Source organism: Paramormyrops kingsleyae, chromosome 7 (genome assembly GCF_048594095.1).
Source record: "Paramormyrops kingsleyae isolate MSU_618 chromosome 7, PKINGS_0.4, whole genome shotgun sequence".
Taxonomy (NCBI): domain Eukaryota; kingdom Metazoa; phylum Chordata; class Actinopteri; order Osteoglossiformes; family Mormyridae; genus Paramormyrops; species Paramormyrops kingsleyae.
The window spans coordinates 25990864-26011607 of NC_132803.1; the positions used below are offsets into that span (position 1 = coordinate 25990864).

A 20744-nucleotide genomic window follows, 5' to 3' on the forward strand; every position below is an offset into this window, starting at 1 on the left:
GGTACGATATGCTGAATTCATCTAAATATTATAACATAAACATAAGAACATATACTGTATTATGTCAATAATGTACTATAATCGGTAGTTTGAAATCTGAATTATTCCTTATTATTGATCGTTAAGCACTAGTAAACTTTGTGCATATGTTTGATTTTCAATTTAAAATGTACATTCTGTTTACTTCATAGTGATTTTTTTAAGAGAACCCTGTTTTAAAATTGACAGTATAGAGTATTGAATTGCTTATTTGCAATTTTTTAAGATTTCCCTCCAAACAGGTTTATTTTATTCTGTGATTGCAATACCTTTGATGCATGTTGTACTCCCAAACTACAGAAAATCAGCATGTGGCACCTGTATTGTTCAGTGACATGTAAGTCTCTAGCCCTGTATTTTCATTACCTTTATTAGTAGATCTAGTAACTGTGACTCTCTCCATGTGCTTCCATTATAGCAGAAGCTATAGAATAAATGACTGACTGCAGGTCAGACTTCTCTGCTTCTAGAACCAATTTGTTCTTATAGGTAGTCCTATAGGTAGTTATAGACATAGTTAATGGTTATACAAAAATATATGTGTGGGTGTGAAAAATGTGTATGTATAAAACAGGGAAACCGCAAAATACAGTTTCATAAATAGGAATCTTTTTTATGATGAAAGTGTGTGTGCATGTATGTGTCAACGTGAAGCAATATACAGTAAAAAATCTCATTGTGTCAAAGAAGCAATCATAATCATTTCAGATATGATCTTTATGCTATTTTAAGGATGTCCTGATTCCCCTGATGCTTCATTTTTTCCAGCCTAACCCATATAGCATGTGCAGATAGACAGTACCATCATTTCAGTTTGACTGGTTTTGTGACTAACTACATACTGTAGATGTGTATGTTTTGGACTTTGTGATTAATTCATTGTCATAATCTGTACTTCAGATCAGTCTTCTATTAATATGTTTTAATAGCTTGTTCTTTACACCAATCGCAAAAGATAACATTAGCGGAAACAAAAATTGTTGTTGTACTGCGGTAATAATTGTTGACCTTAGCAGTAAAACACCCTTAAGGCCTTCAGAGTTTGAACTCCCTTAAGAGGGAAGTGCTATCCACATAGTAAAATAATGAGTTCAAAAACGCCTTCAAATTCATTTCTGGAAAATTTTGAGGGGCATTCAAACTCACGGTTTTACTCTCTGGCTATGTGCCTTGCTGCAGTACGAAATGTTACTTGAAAATAGTTAATGATGGCAAGAAAAAAACTAAAAAGAAACAAAAATGTTTCTTGGATTATATGGCTAGGATATGAATGGCTGTATCACATAAAAATCGAATATTTAGTAGTTTTATTAAAGGATATCGTAATAATTACCTTATATGCTTAAGAATATTTTGCTCCTTTTAACACCCAGTAATTTCTTCATAGGTGAATAAAACACATCACAACTGGTTAAAATAATTTTCATTATCATATTATTCATTGTAGACAATTCTATTCTTATACTGGAATAAATGCCTTGGCTTATTCAATAGCAAACTGAACCAAAATCTCAAACAAATTTTTAAAGAAAAATACATTTTATATTATGTAGTTTTATTGAAATAAAAATGAATATAGAATCAACAATTTTTTGCAAGTAATTTTTAAATGAGCATTAGATGAGCACCATGCACCTGATTTTGAAATATAGTTTTCTGTTGTGGCCAATTGTTTTATTATTGGAAAATATGGAAACAAGTCAATAACGATACATAAAACACTGGTATCCCATTTATGGTGTCATTTTAAGTTACTTAAATAAACCTTAAAAATTTGTTTCTCTCATGATGTCTGAGAACGGTGTACTTTCCATTGTCTTGAAATTAAATTTGACATTATAGTTTTAAAGGGAGCATTTTTGTTCAAAAGTCTGTTCTTTGCAGTAAACTAGAACATACAAAAGTACAAAAGTAGATTATGACTGTCATTCACATTCGATATTTAAGTCTTGCATAGGTCATTTGTTTTCCTTTTCACTTTTTACTGCATTGGACAGTGTGTGGTAAGTAAGGAGAAATGATTGCGTGCGTGTGTGTGTGGGGGGGGGGGGGAGGGGGGTTTGCTTAGATCACATTTGACGACCAAATTGTCCCCAAAGTGTAGTAAAACCTGAAATTTCCCTACTTTTGGGGACATCTTTTGAGGTCCTCATTTGGATAACCTCAGTTTTATAAAGATCTGTGAATGCAATCAAAAAAGTAAAAATGCCAAAAGTCTTGTATTTGGGTTGGTTACTTATGGTTAAGGTTAGGGCTGGGTAGGAGTTAAGGGTGTCGTGTTTGGGATTAGGGTTTTTCCCATAGAAATGAATGGACGGTCCCCATTTACAGTAGATAGGAAGACCAATCGTCATGTTGGGATTAGAGTTTTTTCCCCCCATAGAAATGTATGTGTGTGTGTGTATGTGTGTGAACAAAAAGTAGTTAAGAAAGAGTTAATAGTGAGTGTTGAATTTGATGGTAGATATCATCATTTCATCTGCATGGAATTTATTAGCGATTATTATTATTATTATTATTATATGAACATGTCTTAAACCACATTCATGGCGCCAGATGGCGTGTAACTCAGCAGGTTAAGGATCCGTGAGGTTGTGGGTTCAAGTCCTTTAGCTGCACTTCTTTCAGATAAACAGTAACTCATACTGTACGTTTGCTTATGTGCCTTTGAATTTAGACATTTCTCTTGTTCACCTCTCAACAGGGAAGAAGAATTCGCTCCTGCTGCAGAAGTTCCAAAAGGATTTGAATGCTGGTGTCTTCAACACACAGGAAAACGAAATCTTGAAACAAATTATCCGCCAGGACAGGGAGATGGTGATGATGGTGGACCGCAAACAGTCAGTCACTGGGATGAATTCCACTCCAGCGTCTGGAAACTCCATCATTAACTCACCAGCTCAGCCGTACGCCACTGCCCTGGTCAGCAACCAGTTACAGCAATCTAACCTTTTGACCTCTGCAAGCATGGCACAGCCCCCCCGGGTCCTCTCTGCCGCAGGCCAGGCCATCTACGGCGTCTCCAGTGTATCCCACGGCAACCTCAACTCCACATCCCCCAACCTACAAACACCTCTCCAGCAGCAAGGAGCAATTATATCCCCCTGTTCCTTTACCACAGCCATGTCCAGCCCCACGGTGCAGACGCCACTTGGTGGCGGGCGAACATTTCAGTACGGCTCACCTACTGCCTCCCAGCTCTCCCTAATACAGCAGCCAATGGCACCTTCATCAACACAACAGGCACAGCAAACAGCCCAGTCTACACCCCAGCAACAGCCACAGCAGCAGCAACAACAGCAGCAGCAAGTCTCGTCTCCGCAGAGAAGCGACATGCACAAAAGCACGCAGGCCCTGCAGTCCGGCAGCCTGAGCAGAGACATCCGTCACCTCTCTGCCTCCCAGCCGTCCCTGCCGCACGAGACCACGCCGCTGTCCCGGCCACACCCCACATCCGGAGAATCCCTGGCTTCCATAGCCCCACCTTTGTCCACGGTGCAAGGGCCGGGAGTGCAGAGTGGAATCCGAAACACCGTCCCACAGCGAGTCAGTCTATTTCGGCAGATGTCCTCTGGAGCGCTGCCCCCGGTTCGCGGTACGCCCTCCACAGCCCAGCACAGAGATTCCACAGGTTCTCGAAGAGAGTCCACAGTCTTAAGTAGTACAGAAACAGAGCAAGACAAGATGCGCTTTGCATCAAATTTATGATCCCATTTTCCTTTTTAATATTATGTTTTAATTCATTTTTATGGAGACAAAATAACAGAAAAACAGAATGGATTTTAATATTTTATTTTTTTTCTCCAGTTTATTCAGAACAAAAAAAAATCTATAAATATCCTGTACATATTTACCTTGTATTATATTTTAGACACATTCCCCTACAACTTAAGAATGTATATTCAAATATATGTGTACATCTACTTAAAATATTTGGAGTTAATTAACTTTAAAACTAGAATAATAACTAGTCTTCCTTTCTGAAGTATATGAATAAAAAAAAAGATTTTAGCTTGTTTATTTTTTGTTACTGGAATGCAGTCATATCATCTTTCAGATTTTCCTTTTTTTGTGGGGGGGGGTGGGGTGGGGTGGGGGTGCTAGATAGGAAGGGGAAAAAACGCAGCCATAGCATCACTGTGGAAAGAATAACATGGAAACATTAACACCAAAAAAACTGGAAATTCATAAAGGACACATGTAAAATGCGCTGTTGGGGGAGCAGGGGGGCAGTGACTTTTAGCAATTCATTGTGTTAACATTCTCAAATAGTGAGAACCTGACAGCATTATGGGTGCAAAGGGAATACATGATTTACTTGCTGCTTCAATGTTTTTTAGAAAAAGAAAAAGAAAAATGTTTGCAAGGAGTAGGTTAGCTGTTTTTTTTCTGATTATAATTTCAGATGGAAATGGAGATTATGTAATGTTTAGTAAATAAATATATACATTTGTAATATTTATAAACTAAAACTTATCACCATTATGCAATAGACTGTGATAACAATTATCTATATGTGTGTTGTAAATAGTTTTGTAGATGTAGTGTGTTACAGTTACTCTGTGGTGCATTCTCAATCATGACGTGTCATTTCTGTCAGGAACATAATATCATCAGCGTATGCGTATTAAAATAATAGGGATGTAACAAAAACACACAAAATGCACAAACTTAGATCTTAGTAAACCTTGAAGCAATTGCTCATTTTTGCACATACCTTTTCTGTGTTTGAGGTAGGGCAAGCCTGAGAACAAAAGTCAACATACCTGACAGAAAAGCATCTTCACTCAATGCACCATAAATTAGGCTAATTTGGTCCAATAGTTTCAGTGATATTAGAAATGTGTTCAGACCGAAGTTACATACAACATCTGAGTGAATTATCTTGATAGCTCAACAGCCTTTTCACTGGAAACAGAAACATCTGCTGAATACTGAATGGACCATCACAATTGTGTACAATTGTATAAATAAAAAAGAAATAAAAGATTAGCTATTTTTTTTAAAGACCAACATTTACCAATAATTTACTTGAAACAATGAAAAGACAAGTCTGCTTAATAAAAGGAGCTGGTCTGTATTAAGGTTTATCTCTTCTATCTGTGTATCTATCATACAGTATAATGACACCAAGCTGACTAGTTACTGTTTCATTCTAGTTTGTGTTTTCCATGTTTTGAAGCAAATTACTGAAATCCATACCAAAGAATGGCACCAGTTTGTCCATTCAGTACACCTGAACAAATTAGAACCTTGATTATGACAACCAATTTTGATAAACAGTATATATTAATGCAATTTTTCGGCAAACTTTCTTTTCTGTAAGCAACTGTTGTTTCACAATATTTTAAAATGAGCTTTGGTTATGAAATCATAATTAAACTAAGTCTGGCCATTTTTTCAGTAATATTCATTCCATTAATTCCTGAGACTCAGCAGTGTCAAGTAATCAAATGGCTTTGGAATAATATAATAAGATAAACAGACTGGATTTCAGGGTCAGCTTGTGGTGTCAAGCAACAGAAAGATTTAGAAGATTTCAACCCATGTCAATCAAATCCCATTTTCATATGTTGAAGCATGCATTGTCACAAATATTACAAAATACTATTTAAAATGTTGACGTTAATCGTATTGTGAAATTATGTTTTTGTTTGTTGCCTAGACAATATGTAGACATTATTTGTGTGTATCTGAAGCATTGAATTGTCACAAAGGACATTTTAAGTATTTGTGCCTAAACTTTAGCCATGTTTCATTCTTTTTTATGAGTGTGAGGCATATATATGTACATATGTGCATGCACTCAGTCATATGTGTAACAGTATTTTTGAAGGATGATGGCAAAAAAGATGGCCAAATATATATTATCATTTATAATCGATGGATATTAATGAATATCAGTAAGTGTAAAAGATGGAATGAATCTGTTTAAGAATTCCATTTGTCTGCATGAATTGACATACTTCAAAAAATTACGAAACATCGTGCAGATGACAAATTCTAGTAATTTGGCACTTTATTACTTGTATCTAGTCACTTCAGTGGATATAATAATGTGTGAAATGAAACTGGCCAAAGCAAACCACTTAAAGTATATATTTATTGAAAATTGCACTTTCTTATTAAAAAATATCTGCTGTTATCAATATTTAGTTTAAGATTGTTATTAGAGATATATAATATAGTTAAAAATTCCTTGCCTTACATGCTGAAAGGTGAAACATTTTTTAATTTCAACCAATCTTATGCTATTGCCATAGTGTGTAAAAATAATACACATACAGTACATTCAACAGCAGTGCTATACTGTTTTAACATTTGCCTTCAGGTATCGCCTGTGTTTTCCCTATTTTTTTCACGACTTTGACTACCGCAAGCATTCTGTAAAGGGCATTATGTTATTTATTTATGATCAACTCAGTAAAAACAGATAGTTTCATGGTATGAAGATATTAAACGAACCAGCAGAAAATAAACAGTAACTGGATTACAGGAATACAGTAGATTTAATTGGCATGTTTGGTTTACAAATTTACAGTAGAATGTTTTAATTTATATACCAAGTGGGAAAAGGGGCAGACAGAATAAGTCACATACTCTTCTTAATAACTTGCTGACAATTATTCTTGTGCTCATTGATACAGTGTACACTTGATACAGTGTAAGGACCGATAAATGCTTCTTTCTTAAACAATATGCAGACGAACGGTGTTTGTCAACAATTTTTTTGTTTTATTTTGTTTGTAAATAATAAACCTTTCAAATAGAGAGAAAAAAAATAAAAAGAAATATTGTCATTTAACACTGTGCCTTTTGCATTTTTTAGTTTGTGTGTCTTGTCTTTTGCTCATTTGGTGCATTGGAAAACAGCAGAAAAGATAAAGGGAGGGGGATTTTAGAAAAAGCATTGCCTTAATCATGTAAGGCAATGATGAGAGAGAGAGTCTGAGTGTTTTCAAGCATTCAAGCACATTTAGTTAGGAAAATTAGCATCCCTAACCTCTCCTTGGTGTGCAAATGACACCCCAACCAGACTTTGTGCCCTGTACTTCCTGGGGTATGTTCCAGACTCACCGTAACACTGCACTGTGTAAACAGTTGTACAAAATGATTTACCAACAGCTGAAACTGGAATTATAATCGTTAGAGAAAACCAAAACTGAGAACATTTTTGTAAACTGCCAAAAACTAAAATATGAAAATAAAATAAATAAAAAAAATAAAACTAAATGAACACTATAAATATTGCGTCTGAAACAAACAAAAAAACAAACGTAACATTTCCAATATCCATATAAAATTCCATTTAGCTACAATAATTATTTGTTTACCTTTTTCTCCTTGATAGAAATTATTCAAGGATATATTGCTTTTAGGTGACTATTAATATAATACCTGGAACATGTTTTGCCCATCTGGAGGATGTTAGTACATACTGTACATTGTATATTCATGCAAGATTTTCTAATGATCAGACACTTGAAATTGTCCTACAGCTTTTGGTTTATCGCTAAAAAGAAAAATACTAACTTAAACTAAAATGGATAAAAACTATATATAAATAAATCTTTTAAATAATAACTAATCCACCACACTAAAAACTAAGTAAAACAAAATTGTATTTCAACTAAAAACAATACAAAAAAAAAACTAGATTAAAAAGCCAAAACTAGAAGAAAAAAAAAGATTTGTTAAATAAACTGTGCATGAGTTCAGAATCTTGCATGGATGGTTTTTTAGGCATGAGATATGATGATAGGGATGGTCATTTTTTACTGAACAATTCACAATTCACTCCCCATTAGAATGTACTCCCATCATCACTGAGGTTTGCTCACATACTTTGAACATGATTACTAAAAAGACCTTTGAATTCATTGCCATTTACCTAACCCTCTTAGGGATTGAATGGACTTTAATTTATTCTAAGAAAAAGCACATCAGCACCCAGGACTGTGGAAAACAGGCACCACCAAGCCTGTGTACTTCTTCTGATGTACGCCTAACAAGTACTCACCTGCGTGTTGAGAACACTGTTTATGTACAACAACCAGGCCGTAAAATCCCCGTGTTAGGCTCTTGACTAGACTTTACTTTGACTGTTGCTTGAAACGAACATTTAGAACATATCCTTTTACAAGTGTCTGTTTCATGTTGTTCCTTTAAAATGAACTATAAATGTTAATTTGTAATAGGTTATTCTACAATCAGGACCATCTTCGAGTGGTCTTGAAAATTCAAGATTCGGGCTGTTACATATGACAATCATGCACAAGAATCGGAAGAACTTGGAGTTGCAGGCAATTTCCACTGGAGAGCCATCACAGATGATGGGGTGTATAACTCCTGTCTCTCCTGAAGTCTTTAGCAATCTCCTTTGCTTTAATGATGTTCAGGATGAGGCTGCTGTTACGCTGCTTTATGAAAATGCATCATTCATTAGCACTGTAGAATCAAGGTTATGGATTAGATTTTTGCCTCCAGCCACATGTATGTATAATTTGCATATTCTCTCATGTTTGCATGAATTACCCCTAGTGTGCCATGTGTGCCCTGTGACGGACTGATTCAAGGTGCCTTCTGCCCCCTGCCCTGTGTTACCCGGATAAACTCCGGGATCACCTCAACCTTGCACTAGATAATCAGTAATAAAAAATGGAAATATGGATAATAATATATACCTCAGCATATTTACATTCAGCGTTTTCTATATTACAGTATTTTCCTAGAATGATTTGTATTAACTAAAATAAGTATGGTGTGGAAATACATTGCAAAAATGTTTTACAGAAAAAAATGTGCTTAATTGATATTACAAAAAATAATCACCTGTATCATTTCTATCTAGCCCCCTTATTTATCAGATTAAACGGCGTCATTACTGAAATGTAATGTCAGAGGTGAGGTTCTACCAACACAATGAAAGGTTAATGAATGCTATTCCTGCACAGACTGTATCTCTGGTCACAGGAGACTCCGGTAATGTGTTACTTTTTTAAATGTTACAACAAATCAGATTGTATTACATTTAATTAATTTCCCCTTCATGCCAATGGGGTTACAAAACTTCTTTTTTTGGAGCCTAAAATAGAATTGCACATCGGGTTAAATATTATACAAACAAGCTTGTAAAATATATGACCTACTTCAAACCATTGTACAGTATATGATTTAAATTCTGTACAACTGCCTATTGACACTGAAAGTCTGTATTATTGACCTGAGTCAGAATTTCAGATGACAACATGTGTGTTTCTGACTATCAAGTGAGTACGAGGCAATTTCATGGTCTGGGGTTGCTTCGGAGGTGATAGAGTCTGTTATCTTTATCATACCCGTGACAGCAAAACTCAAAGGCACACAGGCATGAGGATTACAGCTGACTGATCAGGGCTTCATTCTTCAGCGAGATAATGACCCAAAACACCAAAACAACTCAAAATCAAGAATTATCTGCTAAGAGAGAAAGTGACAGACAAGGCAAATGGTGCCTATTTTAAGGAGTCCAGCACTTAGAAGATCTTCTCCTGTTTTCCTTTGTATATTATAATGTGGAACATATTAATTAAAAAATATACACTGTAAAACACTAAAAAAATGCTTGGGGTGTGTGTGTGTGGATTAGATTTATATTGCATTGTTGAGATCAAATGTGATAAAAACCTGTTCTTTTTATGTTGTGGGGACCATTTTTCAGGTCCCCGCAAAGATCTGTGAACACAATCAAAAAACAAAAATGCCAAAAGTCTTGCATTTAGTTTGGTTACTTATGGTTAAGGTTAGGACTGGGTAGGGTTTAAGGTCTTCATGTTGGGATTAGAGTTTTCCACACAGAAATGAAGGGAGTGTCCCCGCAAAGATATATTTACAAACCTGTGTGTGTGTGTGTGTGTAAATATGCCTACAGTATCTGCTTATCGTCTTCTGCAGTATTATGCATCACTTCATTTTATAAACAGAGGGGTTACAAGTATTCAGATTAGATCACAAAAGAAATCCTATAGGAGTCAACCCCTAGGCACCTGGTGTTTAGTCTGTAGTGGCAGCTTGTTTCCTTCAGTTGAGCCTCAGGGTCTTAATCTGCCACCAGGGCTTACAATCTGTGGTTTAGCCCAGATAAAACACAGGGGAGTGGGCTCTAGTACAGGGGTATGGGAGAATGTGCAGCCGGAAGATAAGACTGGACAGAAGGCAGACCAATACCAGAAAGGCAATAGAGGTCCCTAAGTGCAGCTACATTTACATTGCATGCACATTTACTTATACCACTAAATACTATTTTCTTATTGGTCCAGACATGTCACATGGATGTTGATTATTTTCATGTAACCATACAGGTAGTTCTGGCAGCCTAATAACATTTCTATATTAATGCATTAAAATATTTTATAAAATATGCAAATATAAAAACCTGTGCAACATTTTACTCATAAATAAGCAGTCATCCTTAGCATAACTTCCCTTGGTTTTCAAAAGCGCATATCTGTTGATGGTTTCTACGGTAACTTGCCGCTTCCATTGAGGAGCCTGACCAGACGTTCTATACTTACTGTATAGGGACTATATTTTTAAGAGCACATTGGAAACTGTGACTAATTAATTCTATTACACTATTTCTTTTGTTAGCTGTGGTATAAGCCGGGCAAACCACTTCGAGGGGTGTGGTCATGTGAAAATTGCCGTTGATTGTTTTTGTATAACTGCACACCTTGTCATGATTTATCGCTTACGTATTTAGCAGATGCCTCTGTCCAAAGCCATGCACAAGCGAGGCAAATAGCATCCATGCTATCAAGGAGTCTACTGGGCATATGTGCAGCTAGGCTGAACTTCTAATGAAAGCCCAGGAGTAAGCAGTTTTGGAGCAGTAACTACATGACAGCTACACAAAAACACTTAGAACTATTAACAAAGTGAGAACCTAGTAAGACTATTCAAGGAGGACTATTCTCCTCAGTCTGCCAGTTCTCGCCCTCAGACTCCGGAGGCGTCTACCTGAGTGCAGTCACTGAAACAGTGTATGGCCTGGGTGGTGTATTTCATAATACTACATGCCTTGGACCTACATAGTCTGATGTACATGTCCTGCAGGGTGGGCAATTTTGTCCTGGTGATTTGCTGGGCGCACCATATTTCACTCCACAGGGTTCTGTGGTCCTTGGAGCTACAGCTGCCATACTAAGCAGTGACGCTCCTGGATAGCACAGATCCCACAGTATCACGGTGGAAGGTTTATTGTTAGGCATATGTGATCACTTGATAACTCAAACTAGATCATATGGAACGCCAGTAACTATTTTTCCAGCCTCCCTTCTGGCAGACAGTAGGATGAGAAGCACACTCAAAATACTCAGGGACATTGTTAATCTGCAGGCAATTAGTCTGTAGTCTCAACAAAAGATTTTACCCCATATTCTACCTCCAGTGTATCTGTCACACACAAATATGCTGTGTTCATTTGTCGAAGGTGGTGATGTATTTTGTCATATTTTACATACAGATGATCTTCACTTTACCACAGATGAGCTTACGATATATCGATGTTTTAATGTCAAGATAACGATATACAATCCATAGTCATTGTTGAATTGTTATCTATTCCTGGGCTAGTGATACGCAGTGCGATACTTTCTAGTGATGCTGGGCATCGGCCAAATCCACGCAGACATGCTTCCAGTCTCTGTAGTGATTGCAAGCATAAACATTTCATACAGTTTTTAACAACTTATCATATAGTATTTTTTTCTGTGTTATTTTCATGTCACTTACTGTATTTAGTTGCTGCTAATTTTTTTTAATTTACTATTCAGTGACAATAGTTTTTTTTTTTACTTATCGTATCATAGTCATGTTTGACATGATATTTTCTACTCATAATGGACTTGTCAGAACGTAACCCCATCATAAGTGGAGTAGCGCCTGTAGTGGTTCTTTATTGTAAACTGTTGCACTTGTCTTACATTTATTGTATAATTTGGTCTACATAAAGCACACCATTTCACACATGACTATAACACCATGAAACCTTATTGAAGGCCACAAATGGTCAGAGGGTTCAAACATTATGCACCTATCTTGCACCCTGTGGCTCATCAAGTAAGCTCTGGATCGTTGCAACTGTAATTGGTCGAAGCATCCATCTAAATGCAATTTCACCGGGTCTGAAGTTGACAAAATTTCATTAAAATTATTTTTAAATTTGCATGCTCAAGACATCTTATCTGTAATAATATGATGATTACCGAGCTTCAGATTTCCCTGTGAATTATAGAAGTATAACAGTAAGATGTAACACTTAGTGCTTAAAAAGTGCAGAAATATTTTCTGCTCACACTTTACTTGAAAGGACATGAATAATGTAGGAGTACAGGATTACTTAATGCATTAATTAACCAGTAACTAGTAACCAGTAAGTTACGTATTGATCCCTTGCTTGTTCAGCATCAATCAATCATAACAGTTCATGTATTCCATTCAGGCACTGCATTAGTTAACAGTTAACTAATTAGATAATAATGGTAAGACCATTTGAGGGGGCAAAAATTACTTAACTCATTTACTGCTCAAGAACAAAGCATGAATTAATATAGGTTTCCCCATGAAATACATGAACTGTCATGATTATGAATGAACATGGGACCAGTACTGAACACTTTTTTTTTTTATATAAAATCAATGGATGGATGGATGTTGCCTATTTTCCATTAATAAGTATTAACATTTATAATAATGAGGTTCAAATTCCAGGTGGAGGTTGGTTTTTGTATTACAAATCATGGCAGCAGCTAATTTGGCAGCATTACCATAATGTAAGTCTTACTCGTGAAGACAGGAGGGAACTTTCCCTTAGGATCCAATTTGAACGGGCAACATAAACTATTGTCCTCATAATAATGACAGTGCATAATATAACCTTATTATGGAATGGAAGGAATCTGGGTTATGAGCTGGTTGTGGGGCTCAGGGAGAAGGTCATTAGAAGGGTCAATGATCCAGGGGTTTATTAACATTCAGCCTGCTCACTGAAGATATTACAAATCATCCCTAAAGCACTTTGCTACATACAAGAAGGATGTGACTAGACTAATAAAAAATATCCAGTCCAAAATAATTTACTCACACCGAAGGCCCTAACGTACTCTAAATGGACTAACAAACCATGCCTTGAAACAAAGTCAAGCTATCATCAGCTAGCTATACTATCCTGCAGATGACATCATAACTCTGCAACACATCCATTCGTCAGCTTGCTCCAATTTAGCTCGAGATCACAGGCATTCACAAAACACACAACCAACTATTTTTTGGTACTTATACTCAAAATCAAGTTAACTGAAACTTAAAAGATTTTATTGCAGAAATTAAAACTGAATGGTTGCACAAATTGCGATGTCCCTTGATGCCATTAGTCAGTGAACTTCAGTGCTTGCAACACGTGACCTTTATTTAGAAAGGGGAAAAAATGCTCCTGTGTGGAAAACAAGGAGCTGGGGGGGGGGGGGGGGCACTCAGGCGTTCGCTGATGTGGCCCCCAGTAGATCAGCACAGCCAGTCTACACTGTCAGATGTCACAGGAAATGCACATAGGTCCCATTTAATCAAGTACGTGGCTCACCAAAGTCCAAAGTGGACTACATTAATTTTCACTACATCCTTGCGAAAGCTATACAATGTAAGCAATAGGCTCACCTTAAGCACTACACAGCATGGTGCTTCCAAAGGGACGGGACTTCTATGACTCATACTCTGGTCATTAGTCACCCAACAAACACACTGACCTGGACAGAGCGTCGGTCAAGGAAATCCAGTTCATCACGAGTTTGTTGGGTCACCAACAGCACATTTTGATCCATCCTCTGCCACCCAGATGGTAGCTTTGCAGTTGTTGACCCAGCAAACACAGGGTGAACTAGACTTCCTTGCCCTGTCCAGTTCCCAGGTGATCAATGGTCTATCGGTAACCTGATTAATAATGACTTCACTTAATTTCCTTGACTTCTCCTCTGCTTGGACGGTCAGTGGATTGTTTGCATTCAGCTAAACACTGAGAGAAGGGACTTCCACTGACTCCTCTGACTGAGAGCTCAGGGGCTTTCTACTGACCTCCCGAACTATGTGTAGCTCCCCACATAAAGGCTTATCAACTGCAAGAAACTATGGAAATGCCAGGTCAAGCATCTAAGCCAGATGAGCTGAGAGATGCAGGATTGCTTGGGGTTTGTGTTGAAGGGGATCATTTTTGGATCTTTTTTGGAGTTTGAAAGCTTGAAGTGTAGCACCATCACACAGCTGGTGGCAGTTTATTAGGTGTGAAGTCCGATGGCAGCGGCTGGGAATGTTTCAGCTAAGGAAAATTAATCTGTTAGGAGGCATAAATACCAGTGACCTCAGAATAATCATTCCAAGTCATCCACAGCACAATAACTTGCAAGTGTGCTAACCTTAGTGAGGAACTCATGTTGCAGGATCTCTCCTGAAATGAAGCGATCGTATGGATTCTTCTGCAAGATCCCAGGAATTAGCTTCTGGACTGCTGCAGATAGGCTCTTTGGCAGGGTGTACTTCATTCTGTAACATGCCAGTAGATCTTCTGCACATCCCAGCCCCAAGAGGGTGATCTTCCGATGAATATTTCCTACCCGGGTTGAGAGAAACAGCAAAGGTATTTGCATTTCCCTATACGTTTGGAAGAAAATGTTGTACTGGTGAAAATTTCAGAGTATCAAGCATGAGCATGACATCCATTGCCAGGGGAATCGTCAAGCAGAGAAAAATGCATCACAGAACCCACTGTCCAAACGTCTGACTCTGGTCCATTCTCTTTTCTGTCCCGAACATATGGAGTAATGTAGTTTGGGGTTCCACAGAAGCTTCTTTAATGTACACAAAAGGAAAATGTAAAGAAACTCACATCTGCTTTAGCTTGCCGTGTAAGTGACTTGGTAGCTTTGCAGGAGAATCTGAATGAAGCACCTACTTACACCAGCTATTTTCCCCCATTGGATCCAGCTTTACTGCCAATCCAAAATCCCCCACTTTCAACATGTTTTCATCCAACAGCAAATTTTCTGAAAGACCAATGACTTTCCATCAGCTGTATATTCAAATATTTGCTTAAAGCAGATGTTAATTGTGTGTGCTGTTGCCAGGGCACAGAAATCCATATGAATTACTTGTGCTGCTAAAGCACTGTAAAGAGGAGAGGTAAGGAGCATGCGCTGATACAGTAAAGCAGCCACATTAATATACAGAGCACTTAACCAAGCAAAAGCGCATGCACACATGCCCAATTTGAAGTCTGTGTGGAGGATTCCTTTCTTGTGCATGTGCTTTTACCCTGATATGAGCTTTTAAAAGTAATACTGCACTTTGGGGCAGGTCAATTTTTTGTGAGCCTCCACGATGCGCTGCAGAGACTGGAAATGGGGGGGAGGGGTGAAAGGGCAGCTTAACTCATAAAATCTTTGCCTTCGTAAGCAGTCTGCAAAGGCCAAGTACTCTGGGGCTTGCCTCCCTACTGCACAGCTCCATAAATATGTACATGAGTCTCCAAGCAGTGTGAGAACTTCACAAGGTGCTTGTGATGCAGCCTCTTTTGAATTTCAATTTCATACATAATCTGAGAGAAATCGCAGACACACAATCTCACTAAATACAAGGCAAATGCAGCTCAACTGCTTGGAGGTTTGACATTCAGCTCAATTCTGACCATTCACTTGGGGCCACTGCAGGGGGTTTTCAGACTCCCTCTAGGGGAAGAACCTCCATAGCAAACGTTTGGTTTGTGCTACAGTCTGTCATGTGGTAACATTTTCTGAAACAACCCTAAAGAAACATACAAACTGTAAGGAAATGCTGCATTACGAATTTCTCTCACCTGTAGTTCTGACTGACCATATTGAAGGACCTGCTCTAGGGCAAAAGTAAAAACAGGCATCGTGCTGCTACAACATCACATAACAGATACCTTTCCCAAAAGCTTTTCTATGCTGCAGCACATTATGGATCTGGCAGGAGTAAGTATAATTTCCGATTTTTTCCGAGGTTGCCAATTATGGGAGTGAGAAGCACTGAGGTCTATGATTGAGACGCACTGATCTGTACCTTAGTTGCAGAAGCTAATGGTGTGACGTTCGCAAAGGACTCATTTGCAGGGAACTCACAGTCCCTCACTGGAACTCTGCACTGACGTTCACTTCACAATTTGAGCTTTCCGTTCCTCCGCTTGTCCTCAGAAATGTGATTTGAAAGCTGCTTCCCTCCTCTGGTATGGCCAGTGAGATCCAGTGAGGCATGTAAGGGCGTGCTTTAAGCAAGCATAAGCTTCACTGGAAACTCTCTCGTTCATCTATTCACTCACTAATTCAGCCATTCCTTTGGGTCTCCAGTTCTCATTCTGAATGAGTCGGTGAATGAGGGGATGAATGGGAGAGCCATTATAATGTCGCAGCGATACTAGCATTCATTACGGATGCAAGCAGTAAAAGGTGCAGGTATGTTATGAAAAAATCCAAACCCCCCATATAATAGAAGATTTAACTGAATTTGATATAGAACTAGATAACAAACAGAATGACACCAAAATCATTGAAATATCTTGAGAAATAAGGAAGTTATAGCAATTACAGTGCCGGAGATAAGTGGTCATTTTTTCTTTCTTTTTCTTTTTCTTTTTTTTTACACTAATGAGTAAACAAAGGCTGTGATCTTAAGTTGAAGAGAAATTTAAAGAAATTGAATAAATTATGTGATCTTCAAAAAAATTTATCAATTTGTTTTATAAGCTGTTTTAGTGAAAAAAAGCTCTGCAGGAATGCACAAAATATCAGTGAAAGATCTCTCATAACAAACACACTTGGTCATCAACAATGTAAACAAACGCGCTTGACGAATCAGGTTGCAGTATAGCAGTCACGTGACCTCATGAATAAAATCTGGGGCACCTCATTACCGTGACCGCTCAGTTGGGAATGCTTTCGTTCGCAAGCAATATCATTGACTTCGACACTAAGAATTGTCACGAAATTTCACACAGACATGGTTGAATAAATGATATATCAAATCTATAGGATTTTATTAAAAATCTACTTACCTCTAATGATTTTGAAGCGATGCCTTTGAGAAGTAATTTATCGGTAATTTTGCAACGGGAAAACGAAACACTTCTGACCAGTCAAAAACAAAAATTCGAAAACGAGTTTGTGACGAAAAATGTGATCTACGTCATCTATAAGCGTGTGCTCCTGGAACTTTAAAAATAAACCCACCGTTCAACTTTTCCCGCGGCTATGCTATTCCCCGCATCCACCAAACTCTAGATGACGTAAACACACCTGCGCGGAAGAGCGGCGCAGCGGGAATCGGGAGATTGTAACATACCTTTAAGGTGTAGAACTATGTACAGTATTTCATGCATTTGTAACTTGAATTATTAAAATCTGCCCATAAACAGTGTATGGAAATATTTTTTGAGAAAACATAAAAAACATGTCTGTATTACCAAAAGAACACCGGTATGCGTGGCAAAAAAAAAATGTGTCCGTTTATAAAATCTGCATTAAGCCTGTTTTACCCATCAAATATTGCCAGACCTATGTGGTCAATATTAATAAATAGTTCGGTTGTATTGTTTTGCCCTAATTAAAGTTTCTAGATTATGCCATGTTTGTGAATTTTCTATACATGGGTTTTCTGTATAATTAACTTTCAAGGTTGAAGCTGTGATTCTTCTTTTAGTTTGCAGACGTCTGGTGGATGCTTTTATGTCAATAGGCAGATACATTCTGACCAGTGCTTCCATGTAAAAACAACAACAAGCTGCACAGCATCTAGGTTTCTGCTCAAGACCCCAGTTGACATGAACTTTATATAAATTATTATTTTATGGGGGAAAACTCCAAAACAAACAAAAATATCTCTGGAACAATTCCACACATTTTTGCCATGTGTTCCTCTTCTTGAGGGTGGTCTCTAATATGATCTGGCTTAGTTAATCACCATCTGAGTGAAGCTGGCTTAGTTAATCACCATCTGAGTGAAGTGAAGCATCTGCTTGGGATCCATCCCACGGTTTGATAGTTTTTCCCCAAAGGTAAGACAAAATGAAAGTTACCTCTATAAATAAATAGACAAATACTTCGTCCTGCCCTGACTTGATATTCTGAGCAGCTTTTCAAGTGATGAGTTACTGAGTAGACAAGAGTTTATACGTAGTTCATTCAAAAGGTGCTCTCCAGAATGACCCATTGTTTTGCAAATGTTTGTAAACCTGACTGCATGGCTAGGTGCTCGATTTTATATACCTATGGAACTGTGTCCAAACGAAGCAGCAGAATTCAATTATTAAGAGGTGTGTCCCATATATATGTATATACAGTATGTGTATCTGAAGTCTTTGTGCTTCCTCAACATAATTTCTTCTGGCATTTACAAATTCGTAGCTTCACATGAAACACAATTTTACAACTTCCCGAATAAAACATTACTGGAATCATTTCTTAAACCAGCGGTGTTTCTGGGATGTCATCTTTGGGTGGGCATTTGGATTATTTGGGTGGGGAATAACAAACATTTTGCAAAATTTTCAAACTCAGCTGTGAAACTATACGAGACTACTAGTATTTTCTAAGAACCAGAGAAAACAATGAATAATAATCAAAGATGTTAACGGTTTCAGTTTGATTGCTGAGTACAGCTAGCTACAAACTGGTTTTGCCGTTCACTTAACCATGTCTGTACCGGATGTGTGCAGAAGTGTCATGGTTGGGTGATGATGTGAAGGTGGAGCAATAACTAAGCACCCCCACACATTCAAAATGGCCAACAGGAAAGCAGTGCATTTTTAAATGACCAATGACAAAATTACAAAAAATTATGAACGTTCAAACAAATAGCTATAATGGTGATTTTTTTATTGGATGGGCAGATAATTCATCTGGGTGGACAAAGCTTATCTCTGGGTGGGCACTCCTCCACCTTAAACCAGCCCCAACTCTTAAGGGTATCTCATATTTACATGCAGATTTTTTTGATACGTCTCTGAGAAGCAGAATTGGGGATGAAAATGCCTGAGAATCTCTGGCTGGGTTCCTTGAGAGGGTGCCCAAGTCATCAATCTGTGCTAAACATGGCCTGACTCATGGCAAAATTGTCTATAGTTCCCATGTCATGAAAGTAAGACTTTCTAAGATTTAGAGATATTTTGACCTCAGAAGGAGAGATTTGGACCTCAACAAGGAGGTGTATGATCATGAACCAGAAGGTGAATTGTTGGGATTCCTACACCTCTCAGGCCACATCCAAGAGCCCACAAGGGTCTAAGAGAGAGAGAGATCATGAGGTTCCAGTTGCACCCTTCCTTGTCTACCACCCTCCGGAGCATACGTTTGAGGGTTCGGTCGAACCACTCTACCAGGACGTCTATCTGTTGGTGGTGGACCTAGGTCCAGAGATGAACCCAGAGCAGCCGTGATCTAAGCAATTTTCATCAGGGTATAACTTTTTGGGCAATACGAGGTGGTTCCACCATCTCAGAAACAGGCATGATCCTCTGATTTTCACACACTATAGTGTCTTCTCTTTAGAGGGAATGGTGTGATAAACAAGAAACATGTACTTGGTGGCAATTCTGTAGCTGAAAATATCTTGTTAATGAGAGAGTTCAGAGGAGAATTGCTGGAGTCATTAATGCTAACTGGAGGGCCAAAAATAACAGCTCAGTCCAATGGTGGAGTGCAGAATGGTTACTTTGAATATACGACTTGTATACCCTTCAAATGGCTCTGGAGGTGAAAATACTGTAGATCCTATCCATTACTATCTGGGTTTACCCAGTAAAGTGGCCACTACTTGCAGAGTGGCATATCTCATCTGCAGAGATCACATTTTTTCTTTAACAAGTGACAATGCCTATAGAGTAGCATTTATTTTTTCATAAATAGTTACACCTCTGCAACCGACCAATACTTGTCACTCCAACTGGTGGCTGTACCCCCTGTGTGACACCCTGGACACTGGCCACCTGTCAGACCTTCAGGACAGTATTTTGGACAGCTGGTGAGCACGTGGCTACAGGGATCTAACCCTACTACTCACAGCAGGGGGCAGATGATTACACAAGCTTCCCGGGATCCCTGCCTCCCATATCAGAGCTCCCCTGTTAAATTTACACAACGGCAATTAAATAGCTATAAAAATCTGGCCATGACCAAGAGGACCAGACGAATTATACCTTGGCACTACCCTTAGGAACATAATTTCTATGGCAGTGCAGGAGCCCTAAGTGGATATGGGCATCAGAAAGATGTACAGCAGGAAACTGACCTCCAGTCATAGTATGTTATCCGGAACCAAACCACGCAGTGAGAGGCTGGATCTCTGCTACTCTGGATTTCCCAGTGGTGAAGGACCTCGGCTGAAGACTCCACGTGTATTATTAATATTATTATTATCATTATCAATAATAATAATAAATTGTCCATAGTGTGGCATTCCTGCATGATGTCTCAGTCTTACCCAGTACTGGTTGATCACAGTATTCATGAAGGAAAAAATGCAATGTAAATTTAAACTCCGCTTCCATTAACAGAGTTCCATCTTCTTGTGAAAACTTCCAAAATAATTATTTTGCCGTGTAATTAGATATCAACTAACTCTAAGAATAAAGGGCTTAATCATTTCGATATTTCATCTATACCTAAGCG

General features: G+C 38.1%; 1 protein-coding gene and 1 long non-coding RNA gene across 2 annotated transcripts in view; one reads left to right on the forward strand and one right to left on the reverse strand.

Annotated features, from left to right (window-relative positions):
• Positions 1–4117, forward strand: part of hcn1 (hyperpolarization activated cyclic nucleotide-gated potassium channel 1) — a 58779-nt gene extending 54662 nt beyond the window's left edge. Inside the window, exon 8 of the mRNA XM_072714625.1 lies at positions 2744–4117. Within this exon, the coding sequence (XP_072570726.1) occupies positions 2744–3747 (1004 nt within the window). The 3' untranslated portion in view covers positions 3748–4117. The remainder of the gene's footprint in view (positions 1–2743) is intronic.
• Positions 4118–11564: 7447 nt separating this feature from the next.
• Positions 11565–17351, reverse strand: LOC111852620 (uncharacterized). Its single transcript, XR_002840271.2, has 3 exons — positions 17135–17351; positions 14484–14677; positions 11565–14386 (listed from the first exon to the last, which is right to left on the reverse strand). It is a non-coding gene; the product is annotated as an uncharacterized lncRNA (long non-coding RNA).
• Between the last annotated feature and the right edge of the window lie 3393 nt (positions 17352–20744).